Here is a 19,317-nt window from a genome sequence, read left to right as displayed (position 1 = left end):
TCAGCGGCCATGGCTCACGGGCCCAACCGCTCCGCGGCATGTGGGATCTTCCCGGACCGGGGCACGAACCCACGTCCCCTGCATCGGCAGGCAGACTCCCAACCACTGCACCACCAGGGAAGCCCAGCATATTTTGACTGGGGTCAGATTATATGTCTCAGTATACTCTCAGCAGTCTTAAAATAGCAGTACTGGCACTGAAAATAGCAGTACTGGCACTGCTAATAACAATTACTAGAAATTCAGATTTTTATTTTATTATTATTAATTTTTTTTGTGGTACATGGGCCTCTCACTGCCGTGGCCTCTCCCGTTGCGGAGCACAGGCTCCGGACGCGCAGGCTCAGCGGCCATGGCTCACGGGCCCAGCCGCTCCGCGGCATGTGGGATCTTCCCGGACCGGGGCACGAACCCGTGTCCCCTGCATCGGCAGGCGGACTCTCAACCACTGTGCCACCAGGGAAGCCCTTCAGGTTTATCTTGCAGTTAATTTTGTCCTTAGATTTCTTCCTCTAGGGATGTTACATGAAATCGTTATTTTTCAAAGTCACTGAAGTGGTTTGTTTTGTGTTGGTCTCAGCCTACAGATAGTGATGCCTGGACCTGTACTCCTCTTGGCAGTCCCCACAGACACCCCACCTCCAGCCCGCGCCAGAGCCAGTGTTGTGGCTGGACTGGCCCTTGTGGTCCTCACGATTGCCACATACCCTCCGCAGTGACCATCAGGGAACTTTGAGAGAAACAAGTTTGATTACTCACAGGTCCTAGAGGGTACACAGCACACCCAGAGCCCCAAAGCGAGGTCATAGGTAGAGAGGGAGGGAGCACAGACCTGGGGCTCTGCCTTTGTCAGGGCTGAGGTTGGGGTGCCTAGGGTTTCACGGGTTCACTGTTTGTGAATTTAAAACGTAAGAGCAGGGTTGAAGGTGTGGGAGGGGAAAAGCACTGTTGGCAGTTATCTAGGTCACCATGGGCTTTCTACAAGGGGAACTTCATGGGTAGGCTGGCACTTTATCTACTTGGGTAGCTGGCAATATGTTTATTCAAGATGGATGTCTTTGAAATGGATGCCTTGGCAACCAAAACCTTAATGTTAGGCACTTACACTACATGGTTCCTCTGTGTGGTCACAATGCCAATTCAGTCCTACACAGCTCAGTTCATTGTTTCATTTTGCGTTTGAGTTTGGGGGATTGCTTATTCCCCCTAATTTATTTTTATATCATAATATATAAACTGTTTATGTGGTTCTAAAGTCAGATCTATCAGAGGAGGTATGTTCAGAAAAGTCTGCCTTCCTCTCTACCCTCTGCTTTCCTGGCCTGTAGATAAACATTCTTAAATCTAAGTTTTCATTATTTGATATAAGCAGATACACATGTGAGCACATTTTCCTTTATTAGCTAAGTTAGAAACATGCTGTGCGCATGTTTCAGGAAGGACCAGGTCTGCAGACCCCTCCAGCGCAGGCTGTGGCGGCCTTTCTCTGTGTTTTGAGCTACGTGTGCCCATCATGTGGGCTCTGCAGTTGCTCTGCCTTTTGATGCACTGAAGAGTCTTGTGCTCATATCATTTTCTACTTTGTGAGTGTGCATTTGGGGTAGGCTTCTAGATTGGGTTTGATAGGTGGTTTCTTGGACGTTTGTGACTTCTTGATGCTCTGTCTTCTCTAGGTGGTCACAGGCTCAGGCCGCCAGGAGGCTCAGAAGACGGATGCTGAGTACCGGAAGCTCTTCGACCTGGCGCTGCAGGGCTTGCAGCTGCTGTCCCAGTGGAGTGCTCACGTGATGGAAGTGGTGGGCACTCTCACTTTTATTTGGAAATGCACCCCCTACTTGGTTAGAAGTGCTTTTCTTCCCAAACTTGACTAAATTATATTTTTTCTGCATTAACTTTGGTCTTTGGATCGAGAACAAATTGGCTTTTTATCTTTGGCACTAGAAATAAGAGTATATATTAAATGTTTCTAAGACGGCTCAATGTACACTTCATTTACATATAATACAAATAAAGGGCCTTATCTTTTAAAACATTGGTAGAATTAAATTTGTATTGTTGTGATGATTTTTAATGCTCATTTTTTTTAAACAGCACTCTGTGTATTTCTAGCCGTCAGTTTCTTTTGTTTAGGGTTAGTAAAGTGGTTTCTGATGCATAGAAAGATTTGGATACCCATAAGTCATAGAGGATTTTCCCCTTTGTTGTTTATTTTGCTCAGATAAGGATGATTATATTTGGATGGGTACCTGATTGTTTGAAAGGCTGATTCTTTTAGAAATGCTGATGAAACGCTTATAGTCTTAGATATTCCACATAAAATATCCAGGCCTTTTTACCTGATGTATGTCTTAAGTTTCTGATGTATTAACTTGAACCTGAAGTCACATTGCCAGAATATTTTGCAGTTTTATGGAGATGGACTATGTGTGCGTGTGTGTGGTGTCTGTGTGTGCATGTGTAGTGTGCATGTGCCCATGTGTGCATGTATAGTATGCATGTGTGTGCGAGCACACATGCCGCTGTGTGACTTTCAGACTCAGTGAACAATAGAAGGCTACCTTTGGTAGCTTTGGTGATGGTCCTGTGAGTCAGACCAGCAGTTAAGCATTTCGCATTCAGTGTGGCTGTCTCCCCTCTTTTTGACCACACCAGTATTCGTGGAAACTTGTGCACCCAACCGACAAGTACTCCAACAAGGACTGCCCTGACAACGCCGAGGAGTATGAACGTGCCACCCGCTACAACTACACCAGCGAGGAGAAGTTCGCCCTGGTGGAGGTGTGCTTTGCCTGCTTTCTCTTCCTTCTTTGACTCTGGCCTGAAACTGTCTTCCCTTTACAAAGCAAAGGCAAAAACATGAATGAACTGCTTATCTGATGTCATTGTATCTGTGTAGGGCGGCCCTTTGCATCTGTCACAGTTGTCAAAACAGAGAGTAAAATAGGTTGTGGGTTCCCGGTCTCTGCGTGGACACTCCCCTGGGGCAGTCGGGGTATGTTCTGAGTGAGAGCCTGGGAGCTGCAGCAGCTTCTTTATGGCCACACACAAGAGGAGTGAGCCAGGACCTGGGTGTCTGAGGGAGAAGAGCCCCTTTCACAGCTGTGTGGTCCCCAGCTCTGCACTGTCATTAGGACCCTTTGGATGAATAGTTCTTAATTGCTCTGCCATCCAGTGTTTGGATGTAGATTTTGTAGCTGTACATTTCCTGCCTTATTTAAGGAATCTTTGCATACCCCAAGGTCATGAAGATGTCTCCTATGTTGCCTTCTGGATGTCTTATTCTGCTTTCACATTTGGATCTGAAATGTCCCCACCAACCCTCCCAACTGCTCTTCTTGCCGCCTCTGTTGTGAGTCAGGTGACCATACCTGGGCAGGTGTGTTTCTGCTCATGTTCTAATCCACTGGTCAGTTTGTCTGTCCTTTCCTAACACCCCTCTGTGTTAATTACAATAGTTAATCATGTGTCTGGTAAAGCAGGTCTTTCTGTCTTCAAGAGTTCCTTGGCTATTCTTGCTCTTTGTATTTTCATAAACATTTTAGAATCACCTTTCCATGTCCCAGTGAAACCTGTTAGAATTTTTTATGAGGATATGAATAAACCTATAGATCATTTTAGGAAGAATTGACAAATTTATAAAATTAAGTCTTTTATGAATCTGGTATGTCCCTCCATTTGTTAAGATTCTCTAAGATCTCTTTTCATCTGTAAAACTTTTTCACACCTTTTGTTGGCTTTATTTCTAGGTATTTGATATTTGATGGTGTATTTTAATTTTTTTCTAAATGTTTATCACTGATGTTTAAAATCAGAATTATTTTTTGTATTTTCCTTGTATCCACCAACTTATCTAAACTCACTTATTAATTATAATAAATTACCCATATATTCTTTTGGATTTTCTACTTATATAATCATATCATCTGGAAATGATGACAGTTTTATTTCTCCCCCTTCTATTTTTTTTTTTTAATCACACTGGGTAGGATTCCTACTCATTAAATAGAAGGAGGCTCCAGGCATCTTTGTCTTGTTTCTCATCTCAAAGGGAAAGCTTTCAGCATCTCACCGTATGATATATTTGCTGTAGGTTCCTTATAGCCACCCTTCCTCAGATCAGAAAAGTGGCCTTCTATTCCTTGTTTGCTAAGAGATTTTATCATGGATTTTATATTAGTTTTATAAAACACTTCTGCATCCGTTGAGATAGTTTTATGACTTTTTTATTCCATTAATGTGGTAGATTTACACTGATAGGATTTTTTGGATCCAGTTTGATGTTAAGCTAGCCTTGCATTCCTGGTTTAAACTCAACTTGATCATGATATATTATCCTCTTTATATATTGCTGGATATAAGTTGTTAATATTTTGATTTGGATTTTGCATTAAGGTTCATGAGTAAGAGTGGCTTTTGATAATACTTTTTTCTTTCAGTGTTTCATTTTAGAATACTTTTAGATTTACAGAAAAATTGCAAAGGTAGTACAGTGAATTCCCATATACCCCACACCCATTTTCACTTATTACTAACATCTTACATTAGTATTGTTACATTTTTAATAAGCCAGTATCAATACATTATTATTAGCTAAAGCCCTTGCTTTATTCATATTTCCTCACTTTTCTATAACATTCTTCCTCTGATCCAGGATCCTACATCACATATAGTCAGTCTTGTGTCCTTTGGCTCTTCTAGGTCACAACAGTGTCTCAGACTTTCCTTGTTTGTGATGACCTTAACGGTTTTGAGGAGTGCTAGTCAGGTGTTTTTAGAATGTCCCTCAATTGGAATTTATCTGATTTTTTTTTTTTTTTTTTTTGCGGTACACGGGCCTCTCACTGTTGTGGCCCCTCCCACTGTGGAGCACAGGCTCTGGATGCGCAGGCTCAGCGGCCATGGCTCACGGGCCCAGCCGCTCCGCGGCATGTGGGATCCTCCCAGACCGGGGCACGAACCTGTGTCCCCTGCATCGGCAGGCAGACTCTCAACCACTGTGCCACCAGGGAAGCCCTATCTGATGTTCTTTTCTTGATTAGACTGGGGTTGTAGTTTTTGCGAAGGAGGACCACAGAGCTGTTTTCATCACCTCACATGCGAGGTCCATGCTGTCACTGTGGTTCATCATTGCTGGTGTTGCCCTTGGTCACCTGGCTGAGGTTACCCACACTGGCCATCGCCCCCTTTCATAGGGCGCTTTTGGGGAGGAAGTCACTGTGCTTAGCCCACACCTGAGGAGTGGGTAACATTGCTTTTTTATAACCTTCCACTCTAGTTTTTGGATGCTGGCTTTGTAAAATGGCTCACAGCACTTCCTTCTTTTCTGTTGTCTGTAGTGGTTTCTGTAAGTTATTATTTTTTTCCTTAAATGTTTTCTAGCATTTATTGGTGAAGCTTTTCCTTTATGGGATGGTTTTTGAAACTTTCAATGTCTTTGCTATATGTAGGGGTATTCAGATTTTCTGTTTCTTCTCGTATCAGTTTTGGTAAGTTGTATTTTCAAAGGTTTTCTAAGAATCTTTCTAAATTTTCTAATTTTTGACACAGTTTTTTATAGTAAGTTCTCATCTTACTGGTAACAGCTTTTTCCCCCCGCATACCATACAGTTCACCCGTTTAAAGTGTAAAATCCAGTGCTTCGGGGATACCTATTCACAGAATTGTGCAATCACAATCAAATTTGGAACATTTTTGTCGCCTCAAAAAGGAACCCATTAGTAGTCACCCCCCCACCCCCATTCTCCCCTTTCTTCATCCCACGGCAGCTACCCGTCTACCGTCTGACTCTGTAGATTTGCTTATTCTGGGCATTTCATACAATACGTGGCTGTGATTGGCTTCGTTCACTTAACATAATATTTTCAAGGTTCACACGTGTATCAGTATTTCGTTCTTTTCATTGCCAAATCATATTCCATTGTATGTATATGTCACGTTTTATTTATCCATATTAGCTGATGGATACTTGGATTGTTTTAGTTTTTCACTTTTGAGTAATGCTGCTGTGAACTTTTGTGTATAGATTTTTGTGTGGACTTGTTTTCGTTCCTTCTGGTGATACACCTAGGAGTAGAATTGCTGGGTCATATGGTATCTCTGTGTTTAACATTTTGAGAAACTACCAGGTGGTTTGCAAAGTGGTAGCACTACTTTACATTCCTACCAGCAGTGCTAGAGGGTCCCACTTTCTCCAACTCCTTGCCAACCCCTGATATCTGTCCTTTGATTCCAGCTATCCTACTAGATATGAAGTAGTATCTCATTGTGGTTTTGATTTGCATTTTTATAACAACTAATGCTGTTGAATTAGCACAACTAATTTCTGTGCTTATTGATAGTTTGTATATCTTTGGAGAAATGTCTGATCAGATCCTTTGCCCATTTTTTAATTGAATTAGTTGTCTTTTTATTATTGCGTTCTCTATATATTCTAGATACCAGTTCTTATCAGACATATGATTTGCAGTATTTTCTCCCATTAACTTTTTACTTTCTTCATGGGGTCTTTTGAAGCATAAAAGTCTTTAATTTTGATAAAGTTCAGTTTTTCAATTTTTCCTTTGGTTACTTGTGCTTTTAGTGTCACATCATAAGAAATCACTGCCTAACCTAAGTCACAAAGATTTATTCCTATGTTTTGCCTCATATATTTGAGGTGTGATCCATTTTGAGTTAATTTTTTTATGGTGTGAGGTAGGGTGTTCTGTCAGGGGTCCCCAAGACCACCCTCAGGCTAGATTTGCTAGAAGGACTCACAGGACTAAGTAGCTGTTCTATTCAAGGTTATGATTTATTATAGCAAAAGGACACAGATTAAAATCAGCAAAGGGAAAAGACACCTGGGTGAAGTCCAGGAGAAACCAGGTGCAAATTCCAGTGTCCCCCTCCTATTGGAGCTGCAGGGGATGTGCTTAATTCTCCTGGCAGTGATGGGTGATAATAGATGCAAAGTGCTGCCAACCAGGGAAGCTCACCTGAGCCTTGGTGTCCAGGAATTTTATTGAGGGTCAGTAATGTAGGCATGTAGCACATGCACGATTGACCTCAGCTACTCAGACTCCAGATCCAGAGCAAAAACAGCTGTTTGCTATAAATCACATTGTTAGCATAAAATATCTGGTGAAACTGCTATTGCAATGGCCCAAAGCCTCAGGCACACAGACATTCTTCAGGCTGAGTATTCCAGTGGCTCAGAGTTGGTTCCTAGGAGCCAACCAAGGGCCAGACCTTTCCTGGGAATGTGCAGGGTTTGGTCATCCCAGGCCTGCTGAGATGACCCTTTCCTACACAGGAGTCCAGCTTCATTCTTTTGCATGTGGATATTCAGTTGTACCAATACTGTTTGTTGAAAAGATAATATTAACCCATTGAATTATTTTCACACCCTTTTTGAAAATTAATTGACTATAAATGTGAGGGTTTATTTCTGGACTCTTAATTCTGTTCCACTGATCTGTATGTTTATCCTATTCCAGTATAGTCTCATAATCTCTTAATATTTGTAAATCGTGTGGTAGTGTCCCCTCTTTATTTGTAATGCTTGTAATTCGTGCCTTATCTGTTTGTTTTTTCTTGATCAGTCTTGCTGAGCATTTGTTTGTTTGTTTATAAAACAGCTTTATCTTAGTTGATCACCCTCTATTATATGCTTGTTTTCTATTTCATTAATTTTTGCTTTTAGATATTCATTTCCCTCTACTTTTGGAGGGGGTTATTTTGTTTTACCTTTTTATAAATTGGTGATCAGTATTAGGTTATTATTATCTTTAGACTTTTTTGTTTTCTAATATATGCATCCAAAGTTCCAAATTTACCTTTCAGCACACCTTTTCCTACATCCCATAAGTTTGAATATATAGTAATTTCATTTTCATTCAGATTGCTGTGAATTTCAATTCAATTCAACTTCAGTTGGAGAATTTGCTGTTTTTTTTTTTTTTTTTTTTTTTTTTTTTGCGGTACGCGGGCCTCTCACTGTTGTGGCCTCTCCCGTTGTGGAGAACAGGCTCCGGACGCGCAGGCTCAGCGGCCATGGCTCACGGGCCCAGCCGCTCCGCGGCATGTGGGATCTTCCCAGACCGGGGCACGAACCCGTGTCCCCTGCATCGGCAGGCGGACTCTCAATCACTGCGCCACCAGGGAAGCCCGAATTTGCTGTTTTAAATAGAAAAGTTCCCTTTTTTTTTCTCATTAGAAAAGCAACCCAGATTCATCATATAAATCCTCAAAGCAAACAGAGAAAACACACATGTGAGATGAGGACAGGATCATGTCTCTGATGCCATTACAAAAATGAACTTTAAGCAGTTCAGTGCATTTTCTTCTGACCTTTTTATGCATATTAATTCACTGTGCCATTATTGTTTAACACAGGGGTCCCCAACCCCCTGGCCACACAGCAGGAGGTGAGCGGCAGGCGAGCGAGCGAAGCTTCATCTGTATTTACAGCCTCTCCCCATCGCTCGCATTACTGCCTGCGGCGGCATTAGATTCTCATAGGAGCGCGTACCCTACTGTGAACTGCGCATGTGAGGGATCTAGGTTGTGCGCTCATTATGAGAATCTAATGCCTGGTGATCTGAGGTAGAGCCGAGGCAGTGATGCTAGCACTGGGGAGCAGCTGCAAATACAGATTATCATTAGCAGAGAGGTTTGACTGCACAGAGACCATAATAAATCAATTGCTTGCAGACACGTATCAAAACCCTATCAGTGAGTGGCAAGTGACAAGTGGCAAGCTGCATCTTACGGAGTAGACTGGACATAAGCAACACAGTTCGGGTATCACTGTCTCCCATCACCCCCATATGGGACCATCTAGTTGCAGGGAAACAAGCTCAGGGCTCCCACTGATTCTGCATTATGGTGAGTTGTATAATTATTTCATTATATAGTACAATGTAATAATAATAGAAATAAAGAGCACAATAAATGTAATGCACTTGAATCATCCCAAAACCTTCCCCCCCACCCCATCCTCAGAAAAACTGTCTTCCATGACACCGGTCCCTGGTGCCAGAAAGGTTGGGGACCGCTGGTTTAAAGATGGGATTTGGGTTACAAGCTTGTAACTTCTTTCTTCCTGTCCAGATAATAACAAATTTGCTTTCCTGAATCTTTTTCTGTTTTGTTGAAGTCTTTCACAGAGAGGTGCACCCTAAGGCATTCAGCAGTATTTTGATTCAGTTACCAAATCCCCATGTTGGCTCCAGGCCAAGCAGATCTGTCCCTGCCCTCGAAGCACTCATGGTCTGATGGGGTCAGACCTAGGAACAGGGACAGCTGCAGGTGCAGAGCAGAAACACAGGAGGCCAGGGAGAGGCCCGGTGCTTGGGGGAGGCAGTCGCCTGGCATGTGTCAGGCCCATGGAGCTCAGCTGTGACCCTCCAGCACACTGAAGATCATGTGTCCGTGCCCCTTCAGGTGATCGCCATGATCAAAGGCTTGCAGGTGCTGATGGGCAGGATGGAGAGCGTGTTCAACCATGCCATCCGCCACACTGTCTACGCCGCGCTGCAGGACTTCTCCCAGGTCACCCTCAGGGAGCCGCTCAGGCAGGCCATCAAGAAGAAGAAAAACGTCATCCAGAGGTCAGCACTGCTGCACACACTCCCTGCACGGTCATCCAAAACTGAAGGATCAGCTTAGGTTTGAACAGCTGTAGAGTTAACATTTTCATAAAGTGCATTTATATTCAACCTTCAGGCACCCTTTGGGTGAATTTCCTCTAAATGTAATGCAGTGGGTCCAATTATTAACCTGAGCAACCCACAATAAATCAACTACAGAAGGTCCAGGCAGTCTGGAGACCCAGGGACAAGGGTGTGCTTATCTGGGGCCTGGGTGTCTCAAAATCTGTCTGGCAGTTCTGTTCACCAGGCCTGTAGGGACACACAACCCAGAATCTCATCTCCCATTTCTTCAGTATTTTTGCTTCTGTTCCTTCTCGCCTGTCTTACAAATGAGTCAAAAACTATTGCATTGGCCAAAAAGTTTGTTCAGGTTTCTCCGTAAGAGGCTACAGAAAAACCCGAACGAACTTTTTGGCCAACCCAGTACATACATATTGCAGAGTTCCTGTAGCAATCTTGAGCTAGTTTTCTATGAATGTTTAGCCTTTTAGATAAAGTTTTCTTTCAGAGACATTTACCTAAAATGAAGCTCACAGGGGCTCACACATGTACTGATTTCATTTTGTTGCTTTATATAATTGTCACCTGGTATGGTATGACTTTAGCATTAATAAGATCTTACACTGTGAGGTTTCCCAGTTTTTGTTCTCTCTCCTGGAGGGCTTAGTAAAGGTTTTCATATTTTCAGTAGTGCCTCGGTTTTGCTCACGCTTACTGTGATGGAGCCTCACCACGTGGGAAATGTGCAGCGTAGCCTTACAGTAACTCTGGATTTAGCTAGAGCTTTCCCCGTGAGGTGATTAGGGTGGGCGTGTGGGTGTGGCGTCTGCCCTGAGGGTGGCGCTGTGGAAGACTCCGAATGGTGGAACCCTGTTGGGAGTGGGGGCATCCCGATGTCCGAGTGAGTTGGGGACATGGGCAAAGTCCCCAGTATTGTGCTGGTGACTTCAAATTCAAGTTAGAAGATGGGATGACTCGCAGGGAGGTTGAGTTTCAGCTCTGGGTGATGTTTGGGGTCTGTCGTCTTGCTGCCCTGAGTATGTCTCAGTGTTTAGGAAATAAAACATCACGTCTGGGCTAACTGATGCAAAATGCAACTACATTAGATCCTCTGAGGGTAGTAATGTCCCCAAGAAAACGATCTATTTTTAAAGTTTCACATTGAACTGGTCCATTACCACGTCTCCCCCCCTGCCTCCGGAGGGATTCATGTGTGAGAGTTGTCTGTGTGAGAGGCGAAGCGATGCTGTGACTGTAAAGGTGCCAAGCCTGTCAGCACTGCATCTGTCCTGACAGCTTGACGGGCGGTTTAGTGTCCTGCAGGCCATCAGGAAGACCGTGTGTGACTGGGAGACAGGGCACGAGCCCTTCAACGACCCGGCCCTGCGGGGCGAGAAGGACCCCAAGAGCGGCTTTGACATTAAAGTGCCACGGCGCGCCGTGGGACCCTCTAGCACCCAGGTTCTTGTTCCCCGATCCCCTGTCGCTGCCTGTTCCCCTGAGTGGGCTGACCCTGAGCTGGGGGGTGGTAGGGGGGCTGGGAGTGAAATGACCCCACCGCTGTCTGCTTGGGCAGATAAAGTACTGCCTGTGTCTTTTTTGCTCCTTTATTCCTTGCCCAAGTGACTCTGGGCTGCAGACACCCTGTGATTCTTGGGTTTGGTTATTTGCATGCAGAACTTTGACTGCATCAACTCCTATCCCAAAAATGTGGGTGAAAGTCTGTGTGTCTGTATTTATGCTGTGTTGCCTGGTGGGTGTTTAAATGTATGGTTATAATTTTTATGTTGGCTCTAAAAATGATCATTCCTAAAGATAAAATTTTTGGAAATTTAAAAACATAGCTTTGGTGTGTCTGTGGTCTTCAGCTACCTCTACTGCACCCTCTCCTGGCATACTCAGCTCCCTCCTGCCCCCAGGCAGCTTTTCTCTGACCCTCATACCTGATTTACTATGCCCTTTGGCTTTTCCCCTCCTGTTTTGGGACTTTGTACTTCTTACTCATCATCTCTGTGTTGGGGGCTTTTAGAATCGCTTCTGTCAGTCTTTCAGAGAATTACCAGCAGAGCATGTTGCTGACTGTGTATGAAACCTCTGGGGTACCTGGAAGGAAGTCATTGCTGCCCAGGGAGGGTGCCGTCCGGGGTCTGTCCGTCCCCTGTCTGCCAGCACGCTGGCGCCCTCCTCACTCGTCCGCGTGTCTGTCCCTGCCCTGTGCTGCGTGTGACTAACGCTGTCTCCGCTCTCCCGTCTGTCCGTGTCTAGCTCTACCTGGTGCGCACCATGGCGGAGTCCTTGAGCTCTGCTGAGCTGCTCAGGCAGCTCAAGTCTGTGGGCACGGAAAGGCTCTTGCATGTGGTTAACGCGTTTCTGAGGCAGTCCTACACCTATCCGCCTCTATTAACCTTTGGTGGTAAGACATTGTTTGTTTTTCTTGTTGGTATTTACGGCCCGAGGCGAAGGGTTCTGCTCCAAGTTCTTTGTCCCAAGCAGCAGCGACTTGGCCTCGTGGATGGGCGCCACCCCTGCGAGCCGGCACGGTGTCCACGGGGCAGTCCCCCTCGTGGTTTATCTGCGTTTGTCGTAACTAATGTGCCATGTATATTTTCTCCCCCACAAATGTTTCCTTGGATAATGCAGCTTTACATGGTGAGAACCATGCTAGAGTCCCTCATTGCAGACAAAAGTGGTTCCAAGAAAACCTTGAGAAGTAGCCTCGAGGGGCCCACCATATTGGACATAGAAAAATTTCATCGCGAGTCATTCTTCTACACCCACTTGATAAATTTCAGTGGTAAGAGCTACTGCTGACCAGTGTCCGGCCCAGCATGTTCTAACACGACTAACACCATCTAGAATGCTTCCGCCTGCCTGGTCGCCCCTGCTGTGGTCCCTTCACGCACCCAGGCAGTGACACAAGTTGCCACCCTCGTGACATTCCCTCACCTGTTGCTTTAAATGCACGGCCGGCTGGGGGTTCCCTCCATGTGGCATGGCCCTTAGAAGGGTGAGGCCTGTGGGCCCGGGGCTGGCCCAGTGACCTGGACGCAAAGTCTTTGTAACCTGAACTGGGTCAGCAACACAGGCCAATGTGACTGTCACCTGGCTTGAGACGCAGGTGGTGATAAATATCAGAAGCCACCCACGACTGCAATGTGTGGAAGGTGGCAGGTGACCTGACGTGCACAGCCCATCCTAGGGTGACCGGGGCACGTGTGGATGCCCTTTGTCATCGTGGAGCCGTCCACGTTTATTTCTGTGCTGCAGCCATTATCCAGGGTGGGAGGCCTCTATCTTGGCTGCAAGTGCTGCGGGTTTAGAGTAATAGTAAGGCTTTTGTTTTTCTCTTCATAAAAGGATGGAAATATTTTTTTTTTCAATCTATTTTGCATTAGATAGACCTGCACCAAGTGTGCCTGTAATGCTGTGTCTGTATCCCGTATAAAATAAATCCCACCAGAAGGTGTGCAGTGTTGACCAGCTCCCGTTGGTGGGCGGTGGTGTCCGTGCTGGGCCCGTGGGGCTGGACGCTGACTCTGCTCTGTTTGTGAGTGAGAATCAGCACGTCCAGGTGGCTTTGCCTGTGGCCACACTGTGCAAGGCACACGTGACCCCTCCCTGCTCATGTGCACTGTCCGCAGCTCAGGGCTGAGAGCCTGGCACGCGCCCCCTCGCATTGTCCTGTGCAGTCTTCTCTGCTTGCGGAATATTAATGTGGTGTTATTTGAATTCCTTAAGAGACGCTCCAGCAGTGCTGTGACCTTTCACAGTTGTGGTTCCGAGAGTTCTTCCTGGAGCTGACCATGGGCAGGAGGATCCAGTTCCCCATTGAGATGTCCATGCCCTGGATCCTGACAGACCACATCCTGGAGACCAAGGAAGCGTCGATGATGGAGTGAGTGTCCTGGAAGCCTGTCCCAGCCTCCTGTCTATGTGATTGAGGCCCTTGGTGGCATTTGGGAGCTGGGAGGTGGGGGAGGGGTGACTGTTCTCAGCACTTCATTTGAGGTCGTAATTCTTTTTTTTTTTTTTTTTTAAATTAATTTATTTTCGGCTACGTTGGGTCTCCGTCACTGCGCGGGCTTTCTCTAGTTGTGACGAGCAGGGTCTACTCTTCGTTGCGGTGCGGTGGCTTCTCTTGTTGCAGAGTGCGGGCTCTAGGCACGTGGGCTTCAGTAGTTGTGGCGTGTGGGCTCAGTAATTGTGGCTTGCGGGCTCAGTAGTTGTGGCTCGTGGGCTCAGTAGTTGTGGCTCGTGGGCTCAGTAGTTGTGGCTCATGGGCTCTAGAGCGCAGGCTTAGTAGTTGCAGCACACGGGCTTAGTTGCTCTGTGGCACGTGGGATCTTCCCGGACCAAGGATCGAACCCGTGTCCCCTGCATTGGCAGGTGGATTCTTAACCACTGCGCCACCAGGGAAGTCCCTGAAGTCGTAATTCTTGGGGTGAGACTTCAGATATCAATACAAGGAACAGGTGTCTTGGCTTCAGACTGGAATCCAGAGCTGAGGCAGTAGAGCTAATTAAGTCCACTGTGTCCAGGTGCTGTGAGGCCCGGGAACTTGGCAAGGGGAGAGGTGGCCTGGCATGTAGTGTGTGGCATGGCCTCCGACTCAGATGGATTTGGGAGAGGAAATGTTCATTGAACATCTTCGTTTAGAGTTTGAAGCTCAGGGTCAGGGCAGGGGGTCAGAGATTTTGAAAATATGAAGTCCATGGAGGGAAAGTAATAGCAAACGGGGTGTCATGCAGTGAGCCGATTGGGGCCCTGCCTAGCGGGTCCTCCCGCCACCGTCCTTGCCTGTGCACGTCAGGAGGGTGGCCTTCCCTCACTCTGCAGCAGCCGTGGTGTCTGTTCCGTAGCGTTAGAGGCCTTGATGAGCGTGTGTGCGCCTCTAGGGCCACATTGGGCCCTCTGCTTATGTGCCTCAAGCTCTCAGAGGGACCTTACTTCTGGAGACCATCGGCTACCACCATTTGGCCAGGGAGAGAGGGGCTTTGGCCACACCAGGTGTGCTCATGGTCAGCTCTGGGGCCCAGGACCTTTGTATGTTTTTCTTTTTAAGTTGGACAGTTTGTTCTTAAAAATAAGAAAACGATTCATTCTTGTGGTTATTAAAAATACTGCAGAGTGGGGTGAAAATCTTTGAAACGCGATAACTGAGAAGATGAAGCTGCAGGAGGCCCTCTTGGACCCACCAGGTGCCCTGGGCGTGGCTGAGCCAGGCATGTCCTGCCAAGGGTCTGGCCAGCTTGCTGGGGCCTCTGTTAGGGCCCTCACAGAAGCCGAGTTTGGCATTTGAAGTAAGAGATTGTTTTTCCTCATGAGAGAGGAAGACAGTGAGGGTTACATTTCCCGTGGAGGGCAGGGTGTGAGAGCCGAGAAACCCTGTGTGGGCAGCTGGCCTGACCTCTCTCCCACTCTGCAGGTACGTCCTCTACTCACTGGACCTGTACAACGATAGCGCCCACTATGCCCTCACCAGGTTCAACAAGCAGTTTCTCTATGACGAAATCGAGGCAGAGGTGAGGGCCCAGGCACTTTTAATAGACTTTTAAAAATTTCCTTTTTCCTCTGAGTGTTAGAGGGAACAACCTTTCTTTTTAATACAAGGAGGTTCAAACAATGGAATGAACTTTGAAATAAACATTTTGGGGTGAACCCTTCTATCTGCACTTTTTTCTGTGCATCCACACAGGATGATTGGGGTCTTAAAACATCAGCTGTTGGGGGGTCATCCTTTTCACGTGACTGCATGGCATGAACACTGCATATCTTGCCTGTTTCTTTCATGAACACAGTCTAGAGCAGGGGCATTGTACAGAAGAGATGCACTGAACCAACCTCTATTTAATTTCTCTAGTTTGGGCTTTTTATTTTTAATTATAAATAATGCTTTGATGAACTTCCTTGCACGTATCTTTTTAGTTGTATTGGATTATTCTTGAGGACAAATTCCTACAAGTGGAATTATTAAGTCTGTGTACATGCAGCTAAGGAGAAAAATCTTATTTTCTAGCTCAAGATGTAAGAGAATTTAACCTCAGCAGATTACATTATACATCTGGGTCTCCTTCCCCATATCCTCACAAAAACCACAGGAAGTGCTTCTTTGGGGAGATTTCATGGGCTCCCGGGTGAGGCAGGGTGGGCTGGGACAGAGACCCGTGGGTCCTGGGGCAGCTCCACTCTGAGCACAGGGTGTCCTCATCCCAGTTCCGGGGTGTATGTGCTAGCCCCATTTGCAAGTGAGGATACAGTTTTGAGGGTGAAGTCACAGACTGTGTCCACCCTGCAACTCTGACCGACGTTGGGAGCCCAGAGGAGGCCACGGGCAGCGGCTCTTGGGACATACAGCCTGGAATCAGGAGCTGCCCCCAGATGCAGTGCACGATAGCCCCTGGGAGCACGTGAAGAACAGAGACTTTCTTATATTCCATTGTATTTAAGAGAATTGGAGCATTTTTCTCCATCAGTAAGCAAGGTTCTGACATAATTTTCAGCGGTGGTGTGGTGGTCACTCCTGGTCCCAATGAAATAGATTTAATCTGCTATTGTTGGACAGTAAAGATGTTTCTGTTTTCTCATAAGAGCCTTTTTTAGTTGCCTTAACAAGGGTTGGGGTTTTGGGGTTTTGTTTTGTTTTTTAATTCAATCCCCAGAACTTATTTATTTTATAACTGGAAGTTTGTACCTTTTGACCCCCTTCACCCAGTTCTCCCATGCTCCACCTCTGCAACCACCAATCTGTTCTTTGTATTTATGGGTTTGTTTTTGGTTTTTTTTAGATTCCACATATAAGTGAGATCATGTAGTATTTGTCTTATTTCACTTAGCATAGCACCCTCAAGGTCCATCTATGTTGTCGAAAATGGCATGGTTTCCTTCTCTTTTATGGCTGAGTAATATTCCATTTGTGTGTGTGTGTGTGTGTGTGTGTGTGTGTGTACATACCTTCTTTATCGATTTATCCATCAGTGGACACTTAGGTTGTTTCCATGTCTTGGCTGTTGTGCTGCAGGAACCGTGGGGTACAGATACCATTTTGAGTTAGTGTTTCCATTTAAATACCTAGAAGTGGAATTGCTGGATCAAAAAAAAAATTTTAAGTTCTGTTATTTGATCTTGGTTTAGGGAAGCTTTTTTGGGGGGCGAGGGGCGTGCGGTACCGCACAGCTTGGGGGATCTGAGTTCCCCGATCAGGGATTGAACCCGGGCCCTTGGCAATGAAAGTGCAGAGTCCTTACCACTGGACCACCAGGGAATTCCCTAGGGAAGCAAAATTTAATGCATGCTTTCCTTTCCTTTCCTTTAGGTGAATCTCTGCTTTGACCAATTTGTTTATAAGCTGGCCGACCAGATATTTGCATATTATAAGGTTATGGCAGGAAGGTGAGTATGTGTTTGTAATTTGGGTACAAAATCTTGGGCAACTTGATCTGACATTTCCATTAAAATTCACAGCACGTGAGAAATTGTCCTCTCTTCCTTCCATGCTAGTTTGCTTCTTGACAAACGGTTACGATCAGAATGCAAGAATCAGGGTGCAACCATCCATCTCCCGCCATCTAATCGCTATGAGACGCTGCTCAAGCAGAGGCACGTGCAGGTGAGCCAGGCCTTTCCTGGGCACGGTGAGGCATGGAACCATCAGTGGAAATAGTGGGGTTTTCTTAGAGCTCCTCAGGTTTTAATAGATGTCAGTATGTATGTGGCTGTGGGACCATCCATGTAAAGAGCTGAGGTTTTAAAGATAAGCAGTTTCTCTTGGATAACCTGACATACAAGGGAAGGCTGCCCTGCGCAGTTCCCAGGAGGCCTGGCCCAAGCACAACTCCTCTCCAGGAGCCCAAAAGACAGAGCTTAAAAGAAAGAAGATGTGGACTCTAGTCAGCTCAGAGTGGTGGGGAGGAACTGCTTCTTGGCCAGCACAGAGAGTAATAATACAGTGCTTGTTTTTTTTTGTTTCTTTAAAAATAACATATATACATCACCAAAAGGAAAATACAGAAAACTGTAGGGAAATCTCATGTAATTCTATCTACAAATAACCACCATTCACATTTTGGGACATTTTCACCAGGGTTTTGCCTGTATTTTTATGTTATTGAAATGATACTGAGGTATGCACATGTTGTTAGGACTCTGCAGTAGAGGTGGAGTAGTTTTCTCCTACTTATCCTTGTGACACGGTGAGGGTAAGGCACACGCAGGCCGCTCTGTGCTGGGAGGTGGCCCTGAACCCGTTACAAGGGGTATGCTAAGTGCCAGACCCAGGCTCTCCAGGATCTCTGGGGAGGCTTGGGGTTTCTGTCTGTGATGTAAGTGTAAGTACACTATAAGAGTCCTTTTATAGCTTTGACTTGCAGAATTTCAGCTCTGGGAAAGTAGGGTATTTGATCATACTGTCATCTAAATTTTGTACGTTATTTGTCTGTCTTATCTTTTGGAATCAGTTTCCTGGGATAGATCCGTATTCTCTTGCTTATTTGTTTTTTAATGTTCATGCTTTCCACTCTCTGTGCCCAGCTCCTGGGCAGGTCCATAGACCTCAATCGTCTGATTACTCAGCGCGTCTCCACCGCCATGTACAAATCCCTGGAACTGGCAATTGGGCGATTTGAGAGTGAAGACCTGACATCAATAGTTGTAAGTGCTCTCCTTTTTCTCAGGCTCAGCAGATTTGGGGGGTTGGAGCTACTTCTACTTTTGTCATTATTGATAAATTGACCTGATGGTAGGTTCATTTTTTGCATAGAACTCAAAAGGTGTGCACTCACTGAGCTGGGCCTGCCTGGGCATCTGCTCTTCATATGCACAATTCTAAATTGACTTCAAAGAACAAATAGTTACACCTCACTATGGCAAAAGATATGGCAAAAGAATGAAAGGAGGAATGTTTTAAAAATTAAAAAGAAATGAAGACAGACAGAAAGGATTTGAGAGAAGATCACGGAGATGGTGGACGGTGAAGATTCAACATACATATTGTAGAGGCCCCTGAAGACAAAAACCAAAGCAGTGAGATGGAACAAACATTAAAAATGCTACTTGAAGAAAACTTTGATGAAATAAAAACCAGTATAAATACATATTAGAAGCAAATATTGCATACATGGGAAGACAGACCTAAAGTGGCCAACACCAAAGAACACTGTAGTTAACACTGTAGTATTGGACTTTCAAGGAAAAGTAAAAACCCTCTGGGTATCTCAGCAGAGTGATCAGGGAAAGAAAATCCAATTGTCCTCAGACCTTTGCCAGCAGGGAAGGAAATGCAACTTAAGGATTTTGTGCCAAATCTATCTTACAAGAATAATGGCTGCAGGCAAATGGTAATGAGCTTGTGAGAACTCCAGGAAGACTGTTTGTTCCTAGAGAAGCAGGTGGGGGGCAGGTGTCTGCTGGGCCCGCCTCTGCTTCCTCAGCATCCAGGCTGTCTGTGGCCACAGAGCCCACAGTGGCTCTTCCTTCAGCCTGGCTTGGGCTGGGGCATGGTGTTTCATTGCCCTTGGTCTTAATGTGATTCGGTTGAGGTTTTGACCACTATAAATAGAATGCAAGCCAGAGACCTTTTTTTCTTTTCCCTAGCTTTTAGTTTTATTGATCTTTGCTATTGTTTTCTTTGTTTCTATTTCATTTATTTCTGCTCTGATCTTTATGATTTCTTTCCTTCTACTAACTTTGG

General features: G+C 45.5%; 1 protein-coding gene across 4 annotated transcripts in view; it reads left to right on the top strand.

The window, feature by feature from the left end:
- The window catches only part of CYFIP1 (cytoplasmic FMR1 interacting protein 1), a 94,166-nt gene that overhangs the window by 48,665 nt on the left and 26,184 nt on the right, over positions 1 to 19,317 (top strand). For 3 of the 4 annotated variants that reach the window (XM_029225406.1, XM_029225404.1, XM_029225405.1), the window contains exons 12-21: positions 1,674 to 1,796; positions 2,653 to 2,778; positions 9,424 to 9,590; positions 10,946 to 11,093; positions 12,273 to 12,426; positions 13,371 to 13,527; positions 15,058 to 15,154; positions 16,945 to 17,021; positions 17,130 to 17,238; positions 18,159 to 18,278. In XM_029225406.1, the coding sequence (XP_029081239.1) occupies positions 1,674 to 1,796; positions 2,653 to 2,778; positions 9,424 to 9,590; positions 10,946 to 11,093; positions 12,273 to 12,426; positions 13,371 to 13,527; positions 15,058 to 15,154; positions 16,945 to 17,021; positions 17,130 to 17,238; positions 18,159 to 18,278 (1,278 nt within the window). Of the gene's footprint in view, positions 1 to 1,673; positions 1,797 to 2,652; positions 2,779 to 9,423; positions 9,591 to 10,945; positions 11,094 to 12,027; positions 12,046 to 12,272; positions 12,427 to 13,370; positions 13,528 to 15,057; positions 15,155 to 16,944; positions 17,022 to 17,129; positions 17,239 to 18,158; positions 18,279 to 19,317 lie in introns of those variants that run through there. The other variant, XM_029225407.1, reaches the window with a different exon arrangement.

This window comes from Monodon monoceros, unplaced genomic scaffold (assembly GCF_005190385.1).
Source record: "Monodon monoceros isolate NGI ecotype Baffin Bay Population unplaced genomic scaffold, NGI_Narwhal_1 Super_Scaffold_16, whole genome shotgun sequence".
NCBI lineage: Eukaryota > Metazoa > Chordata > Mammalia > Artiodactyla > Monodontidae > Monodon > Monodon monoceros.
This window is presented reverse-complemented; position numbering and strand designations above follow the sequence as displayed.